The sequence below is a fragment of the Gavialis gangeticus genome, unplaced genomic scaffold (genome assembly GCF_001723915.1).
Source record: "Gavialis gangeticus isolate Ggan-Ray unplaced genomic scaffold, GavGan_comp1, whole genome shotgun sequence".
In the NCBI taxonomy this organism is placed as follows: Eukaryota; Metazoa; Chordata; order Crocodylia; family Gavialidae; genus Gavialis; species Gavialis gangeticus.
Window position 1 is genome coordinate 2,515,045 of NW_017729012.1, and position 20,959 is coordinate 2,536,003.

The following is a 20,959-nucleotide window of genomic DNA, read 5'->3' on the forward strand; positions in this document are numbered from 1 at the left end:
GGTATGTACAGAGCTGCTGCTTAGAAATCACTTTGGAGTTCCTGTCCCAGTAAAGGGATGTGAAAAGGGCAAATAGTTATCTGACTATTACAGATCTTCCACAAAGGAGGAGTTTAGGTACAGGCTTGGCCCATCTTACCGTTCTCAGCCATTCCCAATTCAGATAGGGCCACAATATAAAATAGGCCCTGTCCTTGCACATCTCATGAAATCTCACTGGGACAAAGCCAAAGAGGCAAAGTTGACCCTCAGTTGCACCAGGAAGTCCAGCTCAACTTCACTGAATTTACTCTGGATTGACAGCGGAGTAACATCCGTAAATGTCCGATAGCAGCAGCATGTGACATAACTTATTATGAAACACAATTCTGAGCCATGTCCTCAGCCAGTGTAAATCAGCATAGTCCTATTAAAATCAAAGAAGATCTGGCTATCTGTGTTTTCCATTCTGGGCCCATTTCCCATCCGCCAGAAGCTTCATAAAAGTTTTGTGCATCCCACACTCCAACCATTTGCTATTTTCGTGTGAGGATCAGTTGTGACATGGCGTCTTACCTTTGAATGACCTTCATGTTCATTGTGGAAGGGACTGTGGCCGAGCGCCCTACAAGGTGGTTTTTCCATCTTCTATTCATAGAAGGCACAATGAACCCAGGAGCTGGTGACTGCTCTGCTTTATTATTCACTCCCTCCACAACCAGAGTAGTGAGAGGATGCTTTCCAGGCAGTCGGTCTAGGTAGCAGTTAGGACAGGACTAAAACATGTACCCTGCTTTCCCTGAGTGTTTAAAGTCTGCACCCTTTATCTTCCAAAGCATGGCTCACCTGCCCACGGGTCAGAGCAATACTCACACACTTCACATACCCTCCTGGGCAGGCAATGGGGTACAGTGCTTTTGGGGGTGTTGTGAGGAAAATGGAGTGAGAAACCATGGGCAAACCACGGACATGCAGTGCAGCAGCAAACAAGCACATACAGGCACACACAGACTTTCGTACTAACTCTCATGATGTCATCGCAAATCTCATAGTAATTGGTTCCCAGGGAAGTAGCCGGGAAGTTACCCAATAACTCAACCCTCTTTCTGTATTGTTAAATAATGAACTTTAAGGTGCGGTGTGTGCAAAAAATGCTGCCAGCGCAGCTGTGTCAGTTAGGCGGATGGATAAATAACACCCTTACCAATATAGTGATGCCTGCAAAAAACAATTCATAGGCACACTGATGGTGGCAAAAGAAATCCTTTTGCTGGCCCAGTTGAGGGACTGGTTTAAAATCTCCTGGCAAAAGACCTCTGATTGATTAAAGATGCATCTCCCCTAAGGGGTTTGCTGGCATAGCTCTGCTATAACACTAGCCAGACGAGCTGATAAGGCCTTGTGGATGTAGGGAAAAATTTGACACTTAGCAGCAAGTGTCACTTGTGAAACCTCATGATTTTTAAGCCTGAATCTCATGGCTTGAATGCTGGGATTTGCGGTTGTGAGGCTGGGTTAAGAGTGGATGCATAGAGGAAGCCATTTGTGGGGAGCGACAGCAATAACTTTTGGAGCGGTCCTAAAAATGGGGAATGAGGCCATGCATTCTGGAGCACCATCTGCTGACACCTTGTCTGTTATCACTCTAACTGCAAATAGAGAGCTGTCCCTTCATGGGCTAAACACACACATGCAGAGACACAGACGGCTGCATGGAGAAACACTTCCATGCACATGCATACCAGCAGAGTTCGGCTTCCATAGGAGCCCTGGCTGAGCAACCAGCTCTCGTGCCCAAGCACATGAGTTTACCGCTCAAGGTATTTGTATCTGTAAAGCAGGGGTATGCTCAAACAAACCTGCATGTGTACCCGCATGCACACACAGGCATGTGCTGACATAAACCTGTGGACAGACCCACGCACACAAGCAAACACAAACATGTCCGAACCCCCATGTTTTCCTGGAAGATCTGTTTGGTTTGTTGCCGGCAGCCAGCACCCAGGGGTGTTTTTTTGCTGTACACCTTGCCTGCTCTAAACCCACCAGCATGGCCTCCCCATGTAACCACCCCTGGGCCTGTGCTAATTGCATGAGACTCAAAAACACAGAGGGATGGTGTAAGTGCATGAGGCACGTGCCCGGTGCACTGCTACTCGCTGCAAACAATGTGACTGGGAGAGTCACAGTGAGCTACTGCGGGCCCCGAGAATGCCGAGCTCCTAGATCCCACTCTTTTCATGCCTCAACATGCTTTGCAGATGTTCACTTGGCAAACATAAAAGTGTCTTCCCCCATTTTACAGACAAGAGGAACTAAGGCTGTTCGGAAACTATATAGATAAGGAGCATCGCAATCAGGATCGTCTTAGTTTCTGGCCTCATCTCCTGTGCCCACAGCCCCAGACCCCGCTCTGTCAGGTGGACCGACTCTTTGTTAGAAGATACGGCCTACAGGAGTTCTGGATGTTTGGTGTGCCAGCCATGTCCTGCCACCTCTCAACAATGCCAGCATTGTGCAGTGCCTGAATCTCATTTCTGTGACACTTTTGGGGTTCAGCATGTGTGCAGCAAGATGACAGGCTGCCAAGCAAGCAAGTATATGGGTCCTTGGGCATTGTCTGGAAGCTGCAACTGGAAATGCTCTCAGCTTTGCTGTGTTGCTGTAGCAGCTTAAAGGAGCTGGATGGAGAGGAGTGTGGAGCAGTAGTAAGGGAAGATGAAGACAGGATCCCTGGGATTTGGGACTTGGAGAGGCTCATTTAGCTATAAACAACTAATAGATGCTTCTTCTGAGGAGTAGGCATCACAAGATAGCAGTACCTCCTTTAGCATAGTGATTCTGCAAAGCTTTCCAGTCTTCCATGCAACTTCCTGTGAGAAATTTCCCTCCTCCCTCTGCCCCTTATTCCAGACACTTAAACAACTTGGTGCAGCAAATGGACATGAGCATCAAATGCGGGCTTGGTTTGCAACTTCACATTGCAATGCCAACACATCCCCCTAGTCTCAGCCTCTGGAATCATGTAGATCCATCACTGAAATAAAAATGAACTAGGGAAGGAGATGGCTGCATAAGGATCAAGCCTGGGCGTCGTGACAGCTCTTTGCTCCACCACAGACTTCCTGAGGTCCTTGTGTGTCTCCATTCCTCATCACTACAATTAGGGATTATAACCCTTCCCTTCCTCACAGGCATGTTGGAAGATGAAATGCAGCAGGGCCTGTGAAGCACTTTCTATGATGATAGATGCTACACAGGCATCTCAGACAGCTGCAAACTCCATGTCAAAGCCAAGCTCTTATTTCAAGTCCTCAAGCTTTAAAGGCATTGGACACAGGTGATGTGCTTGGGGGCAGTCTCCACAATAAACCCTGATGGGATAGACTGCAAGAGATTTCTAGAGAGACTTCTGATGCTTTCTACATGGTGTCTTGGTTTGAACATCCAAAATTTGTACCCATTTTTGATATTCTGGCTAGCAAGTAACTAGTGTTATCCATTGGTATTTCTATAATATTGGCTAAGTGAAAAAGTAACACCCTCAGCAAAGACTAATAGGTGTCCTATTGAGCATGTGTTGCAGCTGATGATGAAACTGTATGGATAAGATCCCTCCTTGCTGAATGGCACATGGACAATTGAGATCTCCAAAGTAAAAGGCAGAAAAAATAGTGAAGTGTAAGTCATATTGATTAGCACCTATGTGACTGAAAGCTGCAAGGGCTTCTTTGAATTACTGGCAGGTAAAAAACACCATGCGGTGCTGTTGAAAAGTATGAAACCCTGGATAGAAAGAGAATTCATTACCCAAAAGGCACTTCTCTTAAAATAAGAACCTCTTTCAAGACCAGAAAGAAATAGCAGAGATTACACAGACATCCCAGGTTTATTTTTAATGCATCAGTCAGGGTTTATGATATGACAGCCAAGATGGCATTTGATTTGGAAAGTATCTGAATACAATGCAGTGAACCAGCGCATTACCTGAGTCAGACTACTGGGAGCCAGGGCGTGACCTACAATGAGAAGTCCCTCCCTGCAGAGGTGCAGATGAGGACTGGGCACTGATTCTGTTTGTACATTCAGGAGATGCAGCACTAAAAGCAAAATCCATGGCAGAGGCAAATGAGGCTTTAAGCCACCCTTGCACGGCCTGCGTTCTGGGTCACTGCTGGGGCAGGTGCATCTCTTTGCATAAATTAGGGCATCTATTGACTCTTCTAATACACAGCCACTTCGAAAATGTTACCTACAGGCTGTGTCATAGCCCAGATCCTCCACAGCACCAAGCACTGCAGACATGCCCTTCTGCCCACCACCTCCCCGCAGCACTGTACAGAGGTTTCTGGGGTAGGCAGCATAAGGTAGTTATAGCTCTGTATGGTGCCTGCCCAGGAAGATTTCTCCCTGGCTGCTTGCAGCATCTTTACAGCTGAACCATGGAGGGGCTGAGTCGTGGACAAGAATCTCTCGTCTGCTCTCATTATGTACTGTTGTATTCTAGCAACACCTCGAGGCACCAGCTGCGATCAGGGGCCTGTAGTGCCAGCCCTGTACAGGCATATATTAAAAGAGCTCCTGCCCTGAACAGCTTCCCATCCAACCTGGTATGTGGGAGGAATCCTGCAGCACTCTTTTTTTGTAAAGCAGCAGCATCTTTCTGGAGGACAATGGATCCACTGGCTAGAACAGGGGAAGAACAATGGATGCTATAGAAAGAACTCAACATGGTGCTTAAACACATACGAACACTTAGATACTCTACTGCACCAGTGAGCGCTTCAGAAATGCTGACACTCAGCCAGAGACAAGGGGCCAGACTCTGCTCCTGCGTACCCTACCTCAGCGCTATTGATTTGAGCAGAGTCTCTCTGGGTTTGTATTGGTGAAACTGAGACCAGAATCCTGGGTGCCTTTTTCATCTCTTCGTGTCTCCTACAAGTCTATGAAATATTAACAAACTGTTCATCTGACTGGTGATGTATCTGTGTCTCTGTGCGTGGGAACAAGGAACAGCCCAGTAAAGCAAACTCTTTTCATGGAAGAGCAATGAAACCTATTTCTAGGACTGACTGACATGATCACAGCAGCTCTGCATAAAATAATACAAAGGCAGCCAGTCTGCAATGCCTTCCTGGCAGTTATTGTTAAAGAAACAAGTATAGTTATTTTTTTTCCTATTAGAATAAGCTATGTTCACTCAGTCCCTTGGCCTCTGAGGGAGTCAGGATACACATTCTCTCGTGGTTACAGATATTTAACTATTTGGCAGGCTCAAAAAATCTCCAAGCCAAATTGTTTGGGTTTGTTTTTCCCTCATGCTTTCTAATCTGCACATGCATCTCCCTTCAATGACAAACTATTGTGCTTACACGATAATTAAAAACAAAGCCCCGATATTATCTTGAACAGTTCCCTGTTCAAATGTTGATGGTTGGCTGCATGAAAATTTGAGTCATTAATATTTACGTTCAATTTGAAAATTGATCCAGGTATGAATATTAATGATGATGTATAATGCAGGAGCACCTCCAACCAAATTTATAGCTACGTTGGGCTAGACATCGGACATGCACACAGTTATGCAGCTCTTGCCTCAAAAGTTTGCAATCTAAGTAGGCAAGACAGACTACAGTGCGTGGTAGAAAGGTTATGGGCACGGCCATGTCAGTTAAGGGTGCAGGCTTTTTATGACGATCATTGTGCTTCTGCCAATTCCACATTAGAAAGTTGCCTGATGCTATTATTCCTGTGTTCTAGTCAGCAGATCCCTCTCACCAGCCAGCTGGCCTTCCCCACAACACAGCTGCTGGCTGTTTCTCCTCTCCATCAAGAGTAAAGAGGACAATCCCATGATACATGCAGCCAAATCCTATTTCACCTTTATGTGTCTAAGTGGCCCCTACCTAGCCACGTACCTGCAATTTTGGGAGCTCAGCCAGTTTTGATTCCACATAACACCAAGTATGTCCTGAACCTGTAGTTGCAGGAAAGCCAAGCCTATGCCAGAAAAGTGCTATAAGCCCCCGACTGCAGACCAGGCACTACTTAGAGCACTCTCCAGCCCTCCTCTTGAAACTGGCTGACTCAGGGAGATGGGTGCTCACTCAGCATGGATGCTGCCTGGAAGGGATGGGTCCTGGCCCTTTGTCCCTATGCCATTTATCTAATGAATATTACACATGAGGTATAGAAAACCTATTGGGGAGCAGAAGCCTGGCCTTGGGCCCTGATCCCTAGCTACCTTCCTTTGTATTGAGTTCTGCCTCCACTTTACCCTGGTGTCAAGCCAAAGGATTTGGACCCTGGTGTTGGCTCAGCTGACAGAACAGCCTTCCTGCACTGAACTGCCTCCCCCTCCCTTTCCCTGGAACACACGCACCATCCTGCTTAGATTGCTAGTTTGGCTGGGACCAGCACATGATTCATTAGCAGAAGGGAATGGATTGGGCCTAGCCTCTGTGTGCCAAGTCATTTGACAGATGCAAGGAAACAAACCCTTGGAGGCTTTTATTCACCTCCTGAGTTTACTGCTCTCCATTATCCTCATGTAACGGGCCTGATCCTGCTCCCAGTGAGTTCAGCACAATCAGATCAAGCCTCAGTTCTATAGATAGCCGTAAGATCATTATCGTCACGTCTGCTGCACGCAGTCCTGGGTGGCATAACTCAGCTTGGTACATGAGTACACAGCCTGCAGCTTTTTGTGATTGCAAAATATCTTCCCTATAATCAATCAAGGGATTTCCCTAACATAAACACATGTTCGTTAGATTTGTAGTGCTTTATGCTATGGCAGATAAGACAAGAACACAGGCTGCATACATTTATCTTCTGTTTAGGGCAAAGATTAGGAGTTCAGAGGGAATTTGGCTAACAGCTACTTTGGGAAGAGAATTAATCTACGTGATCAGGAAAGAACTCTGCGTTCCAGAAACCAGTTGAGAACTCTACCAGCAAAGCCCGGGCATGTGCAACATGCTGCTTATCATACATGAGAAGGGGATTACACGTCCCCTTCTCATGGCAGGTCCCCCGCGGGTATGAATCTAACTCAGCTCCTTGTTAGAGGAGCTACACCTTAAGACAGGGGTTGGCAACCCCTGGCATGGGTGCCAGAGCATGGCATGCAAAAGCACATGCACCTCAGGGTGACATCGGGGAAGGGCCAGAGCTGCACTGCCACAACAAGAATCAGGCCCCTTGCAGTTACCCTGCTGTCCAACCCTGGCACACCAACATCTGACAAATCAAGGTTGCAGGTGTTTTTGGCACCCTGCCCAAAAACACAGCTGACCCCTGCCCTAAGATCAAGTGGTAGAAAATGTATTGCTGGTGTTGGAGGTTCCAGGTTCACTCCCAAGACTGCCCAAAACTTACCTAGATATTCATTTACAAGCATCATCCAAAACAAAAGGTCATTAGCTGATAACATCCTAAGCACACTGGTGCTGTACTGTTTAATAGGCATCACACATGCTACATTAGGTAACAGGTTTAAAGATGATTTTAAAAGCTAGGCAGTGCCAGGAGGGTGCCTTAGAGCACCTAGCGCCAGAGACAAGAATGTTCCACAGGAATGTAGAATGAGCTGAGAAAAAGAGATGGGCGCAGGGAAAGCAGATCATTAAATATTTCAGAAGGCAGTTTACATTCAGGTCTATTTTCAGTTCATTGCTCTGCTCTTTGTCCTGGTTTTAAGCACCTAAAAATGGTTCAAATGACTACACAAACAACTCTGCATTTATATAGCCAAGTCACTACATGAAGAAAAACAGACCATTCCCTTGCTACAGCTGATGGGGCAGTACCTGTAATTAGGATGTTGGTTACACTGAGCAGGTAGTTGTCATTTAGAATGTACAATCTCCATGACTACTTAATAACATATTAATACTTTCCATCTAACAAGCAATATCTGTTTTCACAACCATGGCTCACTGAATTCTCTGAGACAGAAGCACTTACCATTTGGGGCTGGGCTCAGTCTGTGAGAGCCACTATAAATTACAAACCGTCAAATCAACAAGCTTTTTAAGGTGTAAATGTGACAATGAGTCAATGCAGAGAGCCAAGGTTGCAAAAATGATATTTTTGTTTAAATGACCCTTTGGTTTCTCTTCTAGAGCTGACCCATGATCTTGAAATGAAGGAGCTGGAAGCCCGTCGACAAGGTAAGATCCAAAGCTTTTGCATGAGATAGCCATTGAGATTTGGGATTTGACAGCTCAGCCAAGAATGACAAAGCTGGCTACTGTTTCCCAGCTGCACGTGGCCACTGAGACACAGCGCACCTGGAAATGCATAGCCATCTTGGAGAGGGGACTGATGGAGCTGGCCTACATGTATGTATCCAAGAAATTTAAGGTGACCCAACTAGCATTGTGAAGACAACACACATAACACAAGCACATGAAATGATTGTCCAAGTACTTTCTAGGGGGTGTAAAGTGGCCGTAAATCCTTGTACACCCATTTCAAAGTGTGCTATACCTGAATGAGTGTGTCCTTCTGGGTATTTTACATGGTTTAAATGGCTGGCTGTGCTTTTACTTACACGCATTGCCTTCATATCTTTTGTTGATTCACCTTCATTTTCCCTGGTGTCCCCATTAGGCAAACTCAGCATGCCTGATCATCTATGGAAACACGTAGGCAAAAGCATTACAAATATCCTTACATTGCCTCACTAGTCTGAATCCACTTGTAGCTTTGACTTAACCCTAACCTGCAGGGACCAGCTGTAGGGGACTGGAGTACAGTGCGCCAGATCTGCAAAAAATATTAAGTGTTCCCCTCTAAATTCTACAGAGCAAATAAGGAAGTTGTTAGTGCTACCAGCTAAGGGTGCCATCATTTCACTCAGCGAAGTTGTACCTTTGCATTACAGAACCACAGTTCTAGACTTGTATCCCATGAATTGTGCATGGGATTTATCTTGTATTTAGGCTGATCTGGCTCCATCTCTGAGATGACTCATTTTGCTCTAGAGAACAGTGCTTCTGTGACAGAGTCACTTAACTATATGGAAGTGGCCTAAGATTATTATTATTATTATGTCTATCCTGGCCACCTATGTTCAGATGGCATTAATTTTCACACATGAGGAGATCTGATCAAAAAAACAAGACAACAATTTCACTAAACATTTTAGAATGTCATTTTACTTTTTCCCCCCACAACAGACCCATTTCCAGTTTTTTGCAACCCTTCTAGTGATGTTTTTCATGGTTAATTTCATGCAATCATTACTTTGCCCCATTATCAAAAAGGTCTGGTTGCAGAAAACCACCTATACTGCATTTGATTTCAGTCAAATGTTGATAAAAATCAGAGAATTTCTCAGTAAAACACACCTGGAAAATGTCAACATCGTCAAAAGTTGCTCACACAACCTTTCAGTTTTCAAAACTAGCCTTTTTTTTCAATAAGAAAGGCACTTCTTTGCGTGTCTGAGTCACTGTCAGCCTGAGCTGGAGCTGAAATGCGAGCTTTGCATGAAAGGCTTCACAACCTAGTACTATTCCCCTTGAGCCAGTTAGTTCCCCAGAGGGCAGCACTTCCATGGGTTTGATGTTCGCGCAATTACTCTTCAGAACTGCAGCACATGCAACAAATCTAGGGGGCTGAGCTGAATCCTCTGTGCAGGTGGCACTCGAAATGGCCTCGGTCCTTTTGCCCATGGGCTCTGACAGGAAGCCTCACAGATCTGTGTGCCAAAGAGGAGGATCCCACGGGCTGTCATGAGGACTTGCAAAGACAGAGAAGCAGCTTTAAAAAAAAAAAAAAAAGCCAGGGGAGAGGGTAGAAATAATTTACCTCTCTCTGACTGAAGAGAGTTAACAAGGCTTCTGCGAGCAACAGCGTCTGTGGATCTTGGTGGGGATTATACACAGGAAATAATTACATTACATTTTTACTAGACTAGCCCACATCAGTCCTAATAAACCCTCTGAAAATAGGAAGCCTCATCCATTGGTGAGAACAGGGAGCTAGGCATTAGGCTTCCTGGTTCTGTTTTCAATTTGAGGTATTCTACTGATTTACAAGGCTCCCTGGGGTAAGTGAGGCAGGGGCAGATTTTCAAAAACACTCACATCCAGATCTTCAAGTACTCAGCACCCATAAGTGCATGCCCAGCTGCCATGTAGGCACCTAAACAGAGCCAGATGTTTAAAAGTGCTCTCACCCCGCCACGTATGCCCAGATGTTCAAAAAACTGCTCTCACCCCGCCACGTATGCCCAGATGTTCAAAAGGCCGCTGCTCACATTGTGATCCCAGTGGACTGAGCTCTGTGGAAAACTCTGGCCTTAAAGCCTGATCCAGCTCCCAGTGACATCCATGTTTCAGGACTGGTCCTTTAATCTCACCATTTACCCTCGAGTAAAATGTCATAATGTAATGTAATAATATAATGCTATTTGCCCCTTTCTATCGATATTCACAAAGCTGCGATAAAAGCCTCTGCAGAAATGCAGGACAGGAGGGAATTGGACTTGAGATCGGTCTGACTTCCAAGGGAATAAATAACTCATTTAGAATTGGCTCACCTACTCGAGAAATTTACTTTTGGGGAGGGGTGGAGGAGAGACGTTTGCCAGTCAAAGGAGTCATTAAAATCCAGGCATGCGTGTTGCATGAAGGAGCAGCCCCTCCACAGGCAGGTCCTGGGCTCTGATTTCATCTGATTTCTTATTATCAGCAAGTAGCTCTTCATTCCTCTCCTCCTTTTGACATTGGTCTTTTGTTAGAGCCTTTTTATCTTGGTGCAGATGGAATAAATACAGCTATTCATGCACATGTGCATGCACATGCACGCTCACACACCAATCTCTCCACCCCCTTATCACCCCTCCCATCATTGCTGGGATTATACAGCAGACTGCCTCACAGGCTGGTGCAACAGTATACAGTGAGGGACTGAAGAATAGGTGGGTGGTCAAGCAGGCACCTTGCCTCCTTTCCTTCAGTGTCATATATTTCCTGGGTCATCCTCATTAAACTTATCTCAGCATATGAGATGTGAATCCTCCTATTTTTTTGGCCCCTCTTCATTCCCAAGTGGATGGTCTTGCATTTTAGGGCTGTTACCATGTGTCAGCAAACCTCCCCAGCCCACACATCAGGTAGGAATTGCCCTTCTCTTGATGTAACCTAGAAGATAAGCAGGGCCGTAATTCTCCACAGCCCCAGAGGGCCAAGACTTTGCATTGAATCAGTGCTGTTGGAGGCAGCACAGCCTTGGGGAAGGGAAGAAAGTGAGGGTCAGAGACAAAAGCCAAGAGGCGCTGAGCTCCAGCTCTTCTGAGAAAGGATGGTCCAGTGGTTAAGACCTTTGGTGGATGGCAGTTCCTCTCCCAGCTTTGCTACAGACTGCCTCGGTGACCTTAGACAGCTCAGTTAGCCTCTCTCTGCCTCAGTTCCCCTTTGCTAAAATGGGATCACAGCAATATCCTACCTTGCAAGGGTGTTGTGAGGATAAAGGCATCAAAGATGTGGCAATCAATGGTGAAGTCATCTGAGTGCTGTTAATCCAGGTGGTGAACCAAGAACAAGATCTTACAGAGTGTTCCAGTCAGAAGAAATGGATGAAAGTCAAGTAGACTCAGGCACTTCTATACTGAGTCAAGTCCAGGATCACTGCCAAGAAGCAAGCCCCTCCTGCTTCACACATACCAACCCCTCCCTGACTAAGGGCAGGTAGCTGATTTAGAGTCAAAATGAGGTTTTAGTTCAATTCACTGCAAATACCACTGCCAGGTCCCCTTGCTGGCAGGCCCAGTGGAGAGGGCAAGGACAGAATGGGTCACAGAGACCAAACACTGTTCTCAGACCTAGTAGTGGTCCTTTCAGATCAAAAGTGAGACCACACAGCGGGTAGTTTGCTCTACTGCCTCTTCTTGCCGCAGTTGCACTATATCTCCAGGGCCCTTAAATGCAGAGGAAACAGCTGGGTGCCTCTTCAAAGAGGGTAAGGAGGAGTTGCAGACACAGGAACTACCCCTGGCAATGCAGACCTGGTAGCACTGCGTCACCTTGGTGCACCCCATACATTTCTCATTTAAATCTTGAAGCTCTGAGTAATGTCAGCTTGTCTCCTGGGCACTTGCAGCAGAAGGTGGCTGCTGCATAACCCACTGGGCAGCACGACAGGAGGTGCCAAGATTAAATACGATAGGTAGGTAGTTAGCAAGCCCGAATGACACACAATATGTAAGCAGGCAGGCAGGGCAGAATGATGGACAGACTGTTAAAGGAAAAAAGAAGCCAATGCAGCTCAAAAGAAAGGTCCTGTGGATATGCTGTGGTACAAAGATTGGCAGAGCACTGATTTCAGACCCTTGAACTCCAGTGTGAGGAAGCCCTTCCTCCAGGTCTGTTTGCCTCCCTTTCCTCTTTCTTGACCTTTAACTCATGGGTCAGACGGCATCTCTTACAAACTCTGCTCCAGGAGAGGTGTGCGGCACTGGTGGCCAGCAGGGGGCACTGGGAGAACAGCAGTTCTTGCTCCCGGGAGGGTGGAGTGGAGTAGAGATGCCTCCCCAGGGCTCTGGATCCACTCCCAACTGCTCACCACTCCCACCTCTCACCAGCCCTGCAGCACAGCAGGGCCTAGACTTTCCACATCAGAGCTGCTCACTCTTTAAAGGCTAATCAATAGGAGACATGGATGCGTGCCAGAGAAATGCAATGCTCTGAGCCCACGGGGCTATTTTTAGAGCCTCACGTTGTCCGGCTGATCACAGGATATTGTGCCAGGCCAAAAGCAAAGCCCGCCTGCTTGACAGCCTCTGTTCACCAACCCAGGCAGGCACGCAGCCTGCTGTTGGCTGCGTTAGGGTGTCAACAGCTGCGAGCTGAAACATCTGGGAGGAAGCAGAGTGGCCTAAATCCTTCCTGGGAGCAAATCAGGGCAGAGGGTGAGATGGAAAGGAGATGAGTGGTGTAGGGGTGGGAACTCCAATACTCCGATCTTGACCGCTTTCAGCAAATCAGCCATGATGAGAGAAAGTGGCACTGCCTTTGGCCTTACACGGAGCTCCTCACCCTGCCTCCCAGATGCTGGTGAAGTACCAGGGCACAGCAGCATTTGGGGCATGGACTAGAAGAGGATCAATGGAAGACTGAAAGCTGATCTGAGCAACCAGCCAGGCTGCCTGTCCCGGTGTCCTTGAGAGCCAGCACTAGACCATAAAGGTCTTTTCTCTCTGCCAAAGCAAAATGGTGGCTTCTTGCACTATAAATCCAGCCTGTTCACATACTCCAGATCCCTTCTTCCCAAGTTTCGGTTTCCTGGTGGGAGGAACAAAGCCCCGAAACTGAGCCAGCCACTCCCATCCGTAGCTGGCGCTCGATTCCCAGAGCCAGCCCAGTCCCAAGCCAAGCAGATGACACATGTCTTCCTCCCAAGTGAGCAGTGAAGGAGATCCAGCCTCACACCTGAATGACTCTTCAGTGTTCAAACACCCATCATTGAGCAAATGGGGCTGTTGCTGACACAGGGTTCTTGAATCCAAGTGAATGTTGTCAGCTATGTTTTACTGTCTTTGAGGTGTAGTGGAGGCAGCTGACTCACCAGCAGTATTCTGTACGGGAGACCATAATTTCCAGTGAGCACCACTCACATGGCTCTCCTCAGAGTTTGGCGCTGCAACAGCTTATGAACAGCAGTATCACGTTCACCACTGTCACGGGGTGGGCCCTGGGAGCAGCCGTGATCTCCCTAGCACTCCCCTACTGTACCAAGTTAATTGTTTAGCACCCTCTATCTCGCCCGCCATGTCTTGCTGTCCTACGTCTTTAAGGGAGGCTGCCTTACTGTTTCCTATGACACGGTGCTCTGGTCGTACTGACCCATATCCCTTAAGGAGTGACCCCATGCACCCCAGCCTTATGGGCTATGCGTGCCTCCAACCTCCCCTTTAGCACGCCCCAAGCCTCACAGATGTACCGGACGTTCTCGTGTCTCTATGCGTCTTAGTGACCCCTCCCGGGTCGTCTCACTCTTATGCTCACCCTCTCCGGGGCCTTGTAATACATGCGCGCGCCCTCTCCGGGGCCTCGCAATATGTCAATACATACGCGCCCTCTCTGGGGCCTCTGTATAGCTCGCCCTCTCTTTGGGGTCCCGCGATAGGTTCACCCCCTCTCTGGGACTCCCCTATGTAGCTCGCCCTCTTCAGGCTCTTATCCGCACATCCGCCCTCACCGGGCTTCTCAATATGTCGCTCGCCCTCTCTGGGGCTTCCGCAATAGGTTCGCCCCCTCTCTGGGACTCCCCTATGTAGCTCGCCCTCTTCAGGATCTTACCCGCGCATCCGCCCTCACCGGGCTCTTACCCGCGCACTCGCCTTCACTGGGGCTTCTCAATATGTAGCTCGCCCTCCTTCTGGGGCTTCTCACGTAGAGGCAGCGCCTCACTGGGCCTGTCTCCCCACGCTCACACCCACACTGGGGTTTCATCGCCCGCGCTAGGTTACCCCACTGGGGTTTCGTCGCCCGCGCTCCCCGCAGTTGGGGCTCAGGTGGCCCGTAGCTGTGCCTAGCCCTCTGACCCTTCTCAGGGTCCTACGCCCTACTGGGCAAGTAGCGCCCTCACGGGCTGGGGCATTAACACCCCCCACACACCGTGCCACACTGGCGCCAAATAGCCGTGCCTCCCAGGCACTGCTTGCTGCGCCTGTACAGGGCACCCAGGAACCCCCAGACTACTGGGGCTCCTGTGAGGCCTCCTCACACCCCTATAGCTTCACCCAGTCTTCCAGTGGTGTAATAACAATAACCAAACAAACCCAAAGCCTCCCCTCCGGGGCTACAATAACTCCCAAAACCACAACAGAACGCAGAGCCTCTCGGCTGTAACATAAACCTTAAGCCAACCTGGCTAACCTTCTGTCACGTCCCTGTCAGGGCCCCCTTCACCCTGTATTCGCATGCCGACGCTCAGGCTGCTCGGCTCTAAGCCTACTCCGCTCTGCTCCTCAGCAAAGCTCCTGCCGCTCAGGCTGCCAGAGAGGAACTGCCTCGGGCCTCAGCCTTGTGTGTTTATATAGGCCAGGCCCGGCCCCCTGGCAGTCAGCTGACCCACTCAGTTGTTTAGGCAACCCCCAGCTGTGCTGCCCTATTGATTGGCAGCCAAGCCCGCATCGCCATTACTAGTAGCGAGCACCATAGCGCTCCGCTACACTCCTTCCCCCTTAAGTCCTTAACCTTCATTAGGAGTTTGGCACACAAGTGCCCAGCGACAACCACATTTATGGGCCAACAATTTAAATTAAGGTGTCATCAAATGACTGCTCTTCAAGTGCCACTCATGCAATAATCACTTGATGCAACTGCCTCCCTTAATACCTCATTATAAAGGTCATTAAGGGACGATATAAAGTGGTTACAAGCATCTTGGAAAAGACAAGGTATTGATTAAAGACAAGTAAAGCAAGCCTGGGAACGTCTGAAGCATACACTGTGAGGTAGCCCCTTGACAATCAGCCTGTTTTATGTCCTATCCCCAAAATGGTTGCTTTCAGGGACTTTCAGTTAGAACAATGTAAGGCAGATGGACCCTTGGCCTTCTCCATGCACAGATGTTGCACTAGTGGAATTTAAATGTTTGGGCATCATCACTGTCCCCACCTGGCTGGAGCGTTTTACATTACAGCTGTTCTAGGCTGTCGGAGGGCCTCTGCCAGCACTGTTCCTTGGGAGCCTTCTAGCCCCCAAGGTACGTCCCAGAAACTAGACTGCGGCTCCCTTTTACCTCAGTTCCCTGCCTGTAAGATGGAGACCATCTTTATTATTATCATCCGCATCCTCGGTACCAAGGAGCCCCACTCACAGAGCAGGACCACCATGGGCCCTGTGCCAAAAAACACCAGTCTTTCCTTTCTCTCAGCCTTGGTCCATCTCACCTGTGTAGACATCAAGGGACCTTGAGGCCTGCAGGTACTACCATGCATATAATAAATTATCACAGCCAGATTGCCTCTCCTGTGCCTTGCTCTTACCACTGCTCTACACTTCTACTAACACAGAGAGAGGCCATCTTTCTGCCTGACTTCCTGCCTGTGTGGATGGAGAGAGATGAACCACCTGCGCTACCTACACCCACTCCCGGAGATCACAGGAGAAGTTCAGTGTGTGTACTCACAGCTGCCCTGGCCACTCTATCTTCTGGATCAACAATACATGTCATGTCCTAGAGAGACTAAAGGCACCTGGCACTTCTCCCAATGGACCTTCTTCCTGCGTGCTGGCATACAACTTCAACCAAATTGGGCTTTTTTTTGAGGGGAGCTGGAATCTATATCTGAGGGCTATGGACCTTGGCTAGTGCTTGCTACAGGGATTCCAGCACTAACCCAGCAACATGCAAAACCCCTGCTGATGCTGCACAATCCTCCTTTTCTTTCTTGTGGAGTTTTCATGGACTTGGTGCAGCTGCTGGCAGCCGGCACTGACTTTGAGCAGTGCCCTTTATGGCGCAGATAATAAATCACATTCCTGGGAAAGACGCCTGCGCCTTTGCAGTGGGTCAGTGTTCCCCGCTTCTTCGCACTCAGCCTCCCATCTTGGAACTCAGTGATGATGACAGCCTCTTAATCCCAGGCACCAGCTGAGCACTAGTTTACTAGTTCATTTGAGTGTTTTTAAAACCTTGTGGGGGGAAATCACCCCCTTATCTCTTCTAGGACTGAAGGGGTCATCTGTAACTGGAATCACGGCACCCTGCCATACCAGGAGGGGCCTGACTGGGGTCTCAAAATAGGCTTTGAGCAAAGCACCAAGTAGACTTTAGATTAGGGCACCAGGTAACTCCAGCACTAGCTGATGAGGCTTTGAAGCCTTTCTGTGCTAGGGCACCACTTCCAGTCAGCTCAGCCTTGCTATCTCCCCATTCCTGATTCTGGGCAGTGCTGATCCACTGCCCAGAGAGCAGGCTGGTGTCAAAAGCACAACTCTCTCCTTCCTCCAGCCTCTCCAGGACACCAGCATGACCATAAGGAGGGTGCAGGGGAAAGAAAGAGCCTCATGCTGCAAGACTCATGACAGAATGACGCTGACAGCAAGGCAAGGAGGGCAGCATGAGAGCCAGAACAGAACAGATAAGCTTTGCCAAAACTGGCCCCAGCAGCAGCTGTGACAGATAATGCGAGGAGAAGCAGGCTCTGCATACAATGGCAGTTCTCCCCGCCCCCTGGGAACAGCAGCATCCTCTTAGTAGGGCAAGATGATGCCAGTGCTGTCTCGGGAAGATGGAGAATTGTCAGTCCCAATCCTGCTGGTCCAGCCTTAAAAAAAAAAGGCAGGGTACAGGCAGCAAAGGCAGCGGGAGTGATGTCATGCTAAAGGCCTTTTTGCAGTCGCTTCTTGTGTCGTACAAGGGGGATGGGGACAGAGGCTGAATAAAGCAATCTACAGATGCTGTTTCACACAGCAGGAAGGAGGAAGGGACAAAAGAAGTGTGTGCAGCTGTTTGGGGAGAAGTCCAAGGATGCAGTGATAGAGATGCAGAGCAGACACCTGCATTGCACCAACAGAACAGGAGGAGGAAAGCCTCAGTCTACAGTGATGTCAGCCTCCTGCCTGGGGGCAGCCAGGGAGCATGTTCTCTGCAACAGGAATGAGAGCATGCAGAGAAGCCACACCACCGAGCTCAAACCTCCCCAGTGTTTCCGCCTGTCTGGATCAGGGCAGTCCTTCAAGCCCAGCCCTGCTTTAATGTATCTTACCATTCAAAGCACCTCACTGAAATGAGAATGAATTTCACCCCTGCATAACGGGAAACACATAAATGTACTTAGTGCCTAATGGGTGGAATAGGATCTGGCCCAGAGGGTAGCTGTGCAGCAGCCTCAGAGCTCAGGCAGGGGCAGCTAATGTTTATAAGTGAATGCAGTTACAAATGTGTGCACACACACATACACACACACACACTCACTCTCTCCTTCAGAGCTGCTCACCAAAGCTCATCACAGTCAAGGAAGATATAAATTAATCATGCAAACAAAATACAGGGGCAACTCTGAGGGCCTGACTTTCTGTCTTTGCTTGGGCAAAACTTCCACTGCCTTTTAAGACCTGTTGTTCCAAACACAGGATCTAAAAATTAGGTTCCTAAATCCTTCCTTAAACATCTGAATATAAATGACCTGATCCGCTGAGGTAAAGATGCTACTGCAATAGAGAGAGCTGCAGGGTCTCAGCACCTTTCACAAGCAGCTTGTATTAAGGAGCCCAATTATGCAATACTCTCCCTGGGAAAATCTGCCCTATACATTTGCTTCAAAACCTAGGAGTTTGTCCGCATAAGGATGGAGTGATTCCTGCATCAGCAATGCATCTCTTCTCAAACATTTGGTAGCCCTTCACCTCGCATATAGATTACCAAGGTCCCTTTTCACAGAAGCCATGATAGAAAAAACAGTGACATTTCTTTGACTAAGCCCTACAGTGTCTGACCATTGCAGCTTTGCAATTGCCAGCTGCAGTGCTGAGAAGGGGGGGAAAAGTCCCCATGCTCTCTGATAAGTCATTACCGTTCCTACAAAAAAAGTCACCCTGGCTCTTTCCTGCATTGGAAATGGGGCGACTGTGTGTTCCCACCTGCATCACACAGACCTACTCCATCTCCTGGGCTGGATCCTGTACTGGGTGTACACAGTGTTGGCAGCGAAGAACAGGGAATGGAGGTCACAAGAGCTGCTGTTCATTATCTTTTGCTTTTCATTTGCAATTCCTGAACTGTGACGTCATGTCAGCAGGGCTGTAGCTTGGGTCTGTCCTTCGCAGCAGAGGAGCCACAGAATGGCGAGATGCCTGGGAGCACAGAACTCCCCCATGTAGGCTGGGGATTTTTACTGCAGTGCAGTGTTTGTAGTGCAGCCAGTGCACAATGGTTTTAAAGGCCATGTCTCCACTGCCCCTGTGCTCAAGAGTATGCCCAGAAGTGGACATATCTCACCCTCTTCATCCTGTGCCAAATTCCAGAGACTGGACCATGTGGCTGCTTTACAACAATGCTGACCACACACACCAATAAACAAGTCCAGGACACAGAGCTCCAAGGTAGCGCATTACCTCCTTGGAAGGAGCAACTGGGTGGGGTGTGCATCATAGAGATGCTCCTGGCTGCAGCATGGCAGCAGCATATGTGTGCGTGAACTGCATTAAGGATGCATCCAAAGCTGCATCTCAAGCCAGTCCAGAGAGGTGATATTCCCCCTCTACGCGACATTGGTCCGGCCACAATTGGAGTACTGCGTCCAGTTCTGGGCACCGCACTTTAAGAAGGATGTGGCCTGCCTTGAGACGGTTCAGAGGAGGACCACCTGCTTGGTTGGAGGGCAACAGGGCAGGCCCTATGAGGAGAGGCTGAGGGACCTGAACCTGTTCTTCCTCAGCAAGCGGAGGCTGAGGGGGGATTTGGTAGCTGCCTACAAATTCATTAGGGGAGATCAGCAGCAAATAGGAAGTGCAAATCAGCAGCACCTGGGGTGACAAGGAAAAATGGCCAGAAGCTGCTGGAGAATAGGTTCAGATTAGAGATTGGAGGCAATATTTCACTGTTAGGGTGGCTAGGATCTGGAGCCAACTTCCTAGGGAAGTGGTCCTCGCTCCTACCTCAGGTAAATTCAAAAAGAGGTTGGATGAACACTTGTCTGGGGATGTGTGATCCCAGCGTGTGCTCCTACCAGTGACGGGGGGTCAGACTAGATGATCTGTTCAGGTCCCTTCTGACCCCAAACTACTATGAAACTATAAGGGGCAAATGGTTACGTCTTTATACAGCCTGGGCTATGTGTATGCCCTTGACTGCCCTCTGTTCTTACAGCAGATCCTCACCTGTGGATCTCCCCACTGGCAAAACAGTCTACCTGGAGAAGGATAGGGGCACAAAAGTGCTGGCTGCAGTCTGGAGGCAGCCAGAGTATGGGCAAGTGGCTGGGGAGCGGGCAGGGCCTGAGCAGAGAGGAGAGGTATTGATACTGCAGATGGCAGAGGAACTAATAGAGCTTGGCTCAGATTTCTCACCAACTTTCCTGTCCCCCAGCGCAACTGTCCCTAATGGGAAAGGAGCACCCCCAGCACTCCCAACAGTGACTCGAGCCTTCAGTCTGTAGTTGGCTCTGGAATCCATCGGTATGAAAGGTGTCAAAGGAATGGAGCTCAAGATAACAATTGTTGCTATTATTAGTGGTAGCTCAAATCGTGCTTGGTTCATGGCTCACACAATGAGTACATGTCAATGTGAGCAATTGCTAATTATCAAGTCTTCCATCATGCTCTCTCTGACAAGCAGGGAGCTATGGAAAAAAAATATTCTTCAGTGCTCCGAAGAAAACAGTCACCTCATTACTTCTGTCCAGCATGGCCTGGTGCAGTGAGGCTAATACATTCATATTTCCCCTCTGGGAACCCTAGATTCAAATCCTGGCTCAGTTGCAAATGAAAATAAGCTGGGTGTTGAAAACCATCACATAGTCAACAATGCTTGCTCAGGAGACACCTGAGATAGGAGCAGCAGGGATTTTCAAGTCAGGATCAAGCTGGTAGAACAGAAGGCAAGGAGTTTTGCCCAGCCACTGCTTACCTTTATGCCTGGGTTTAATTGGTTTCACAAATTCTTAGTTTCATACACAACAAATTAAGATCAAGAAAGAAAGGGTTATTTTAAGCCACAAAGCTAGAGGAACAACAGTTGATTGATACTTGGAATTGTGGGAATTCCTTAGCACTTAAAACCTGGCTGAGTGATGACTAGCATCTGAGAGGATCCAAACCTGAACATGTGGATCCAAGTGGTAAAGCTTGGAGTGATTTTTTCATGCTTTATCACACCATACCTTTTTAAAAACTTATTTGCCATTGTAACTATGACCTTGCCGTGCTACTTCCAATGGAAGAGAGACCTACAGACCCACCATCTGACAGTCAAAGTACACTACATAAATGACAACAAAGGTTTCTGGGATTTG

General features: G+C 48.3%; 1 protein-coding gene across 1 annotated transcript in view; it reads left to right on the forward strand.

Annotated features, from left to right (window-relative positions):
* The window catches only part of LOC109293216 (coiled-coil domain-containing protein 92), a 62,065-nt gene that overhangs the window by 28,219 nt on the left and 12,887 nt on the right, over window positions 1-20,959 (forward strand). The window contains exon 3 of the mRNA XM_019511031.1: window positions 8,109-8,156. Within this exon, the coding sequence (XP_019366576.1) occupies window positions 8,109-8,156 (48 nt within the window). The remainder of the gene's footprint in view (window positions 1-8,108; window positions 8,157-20,959) is intronic.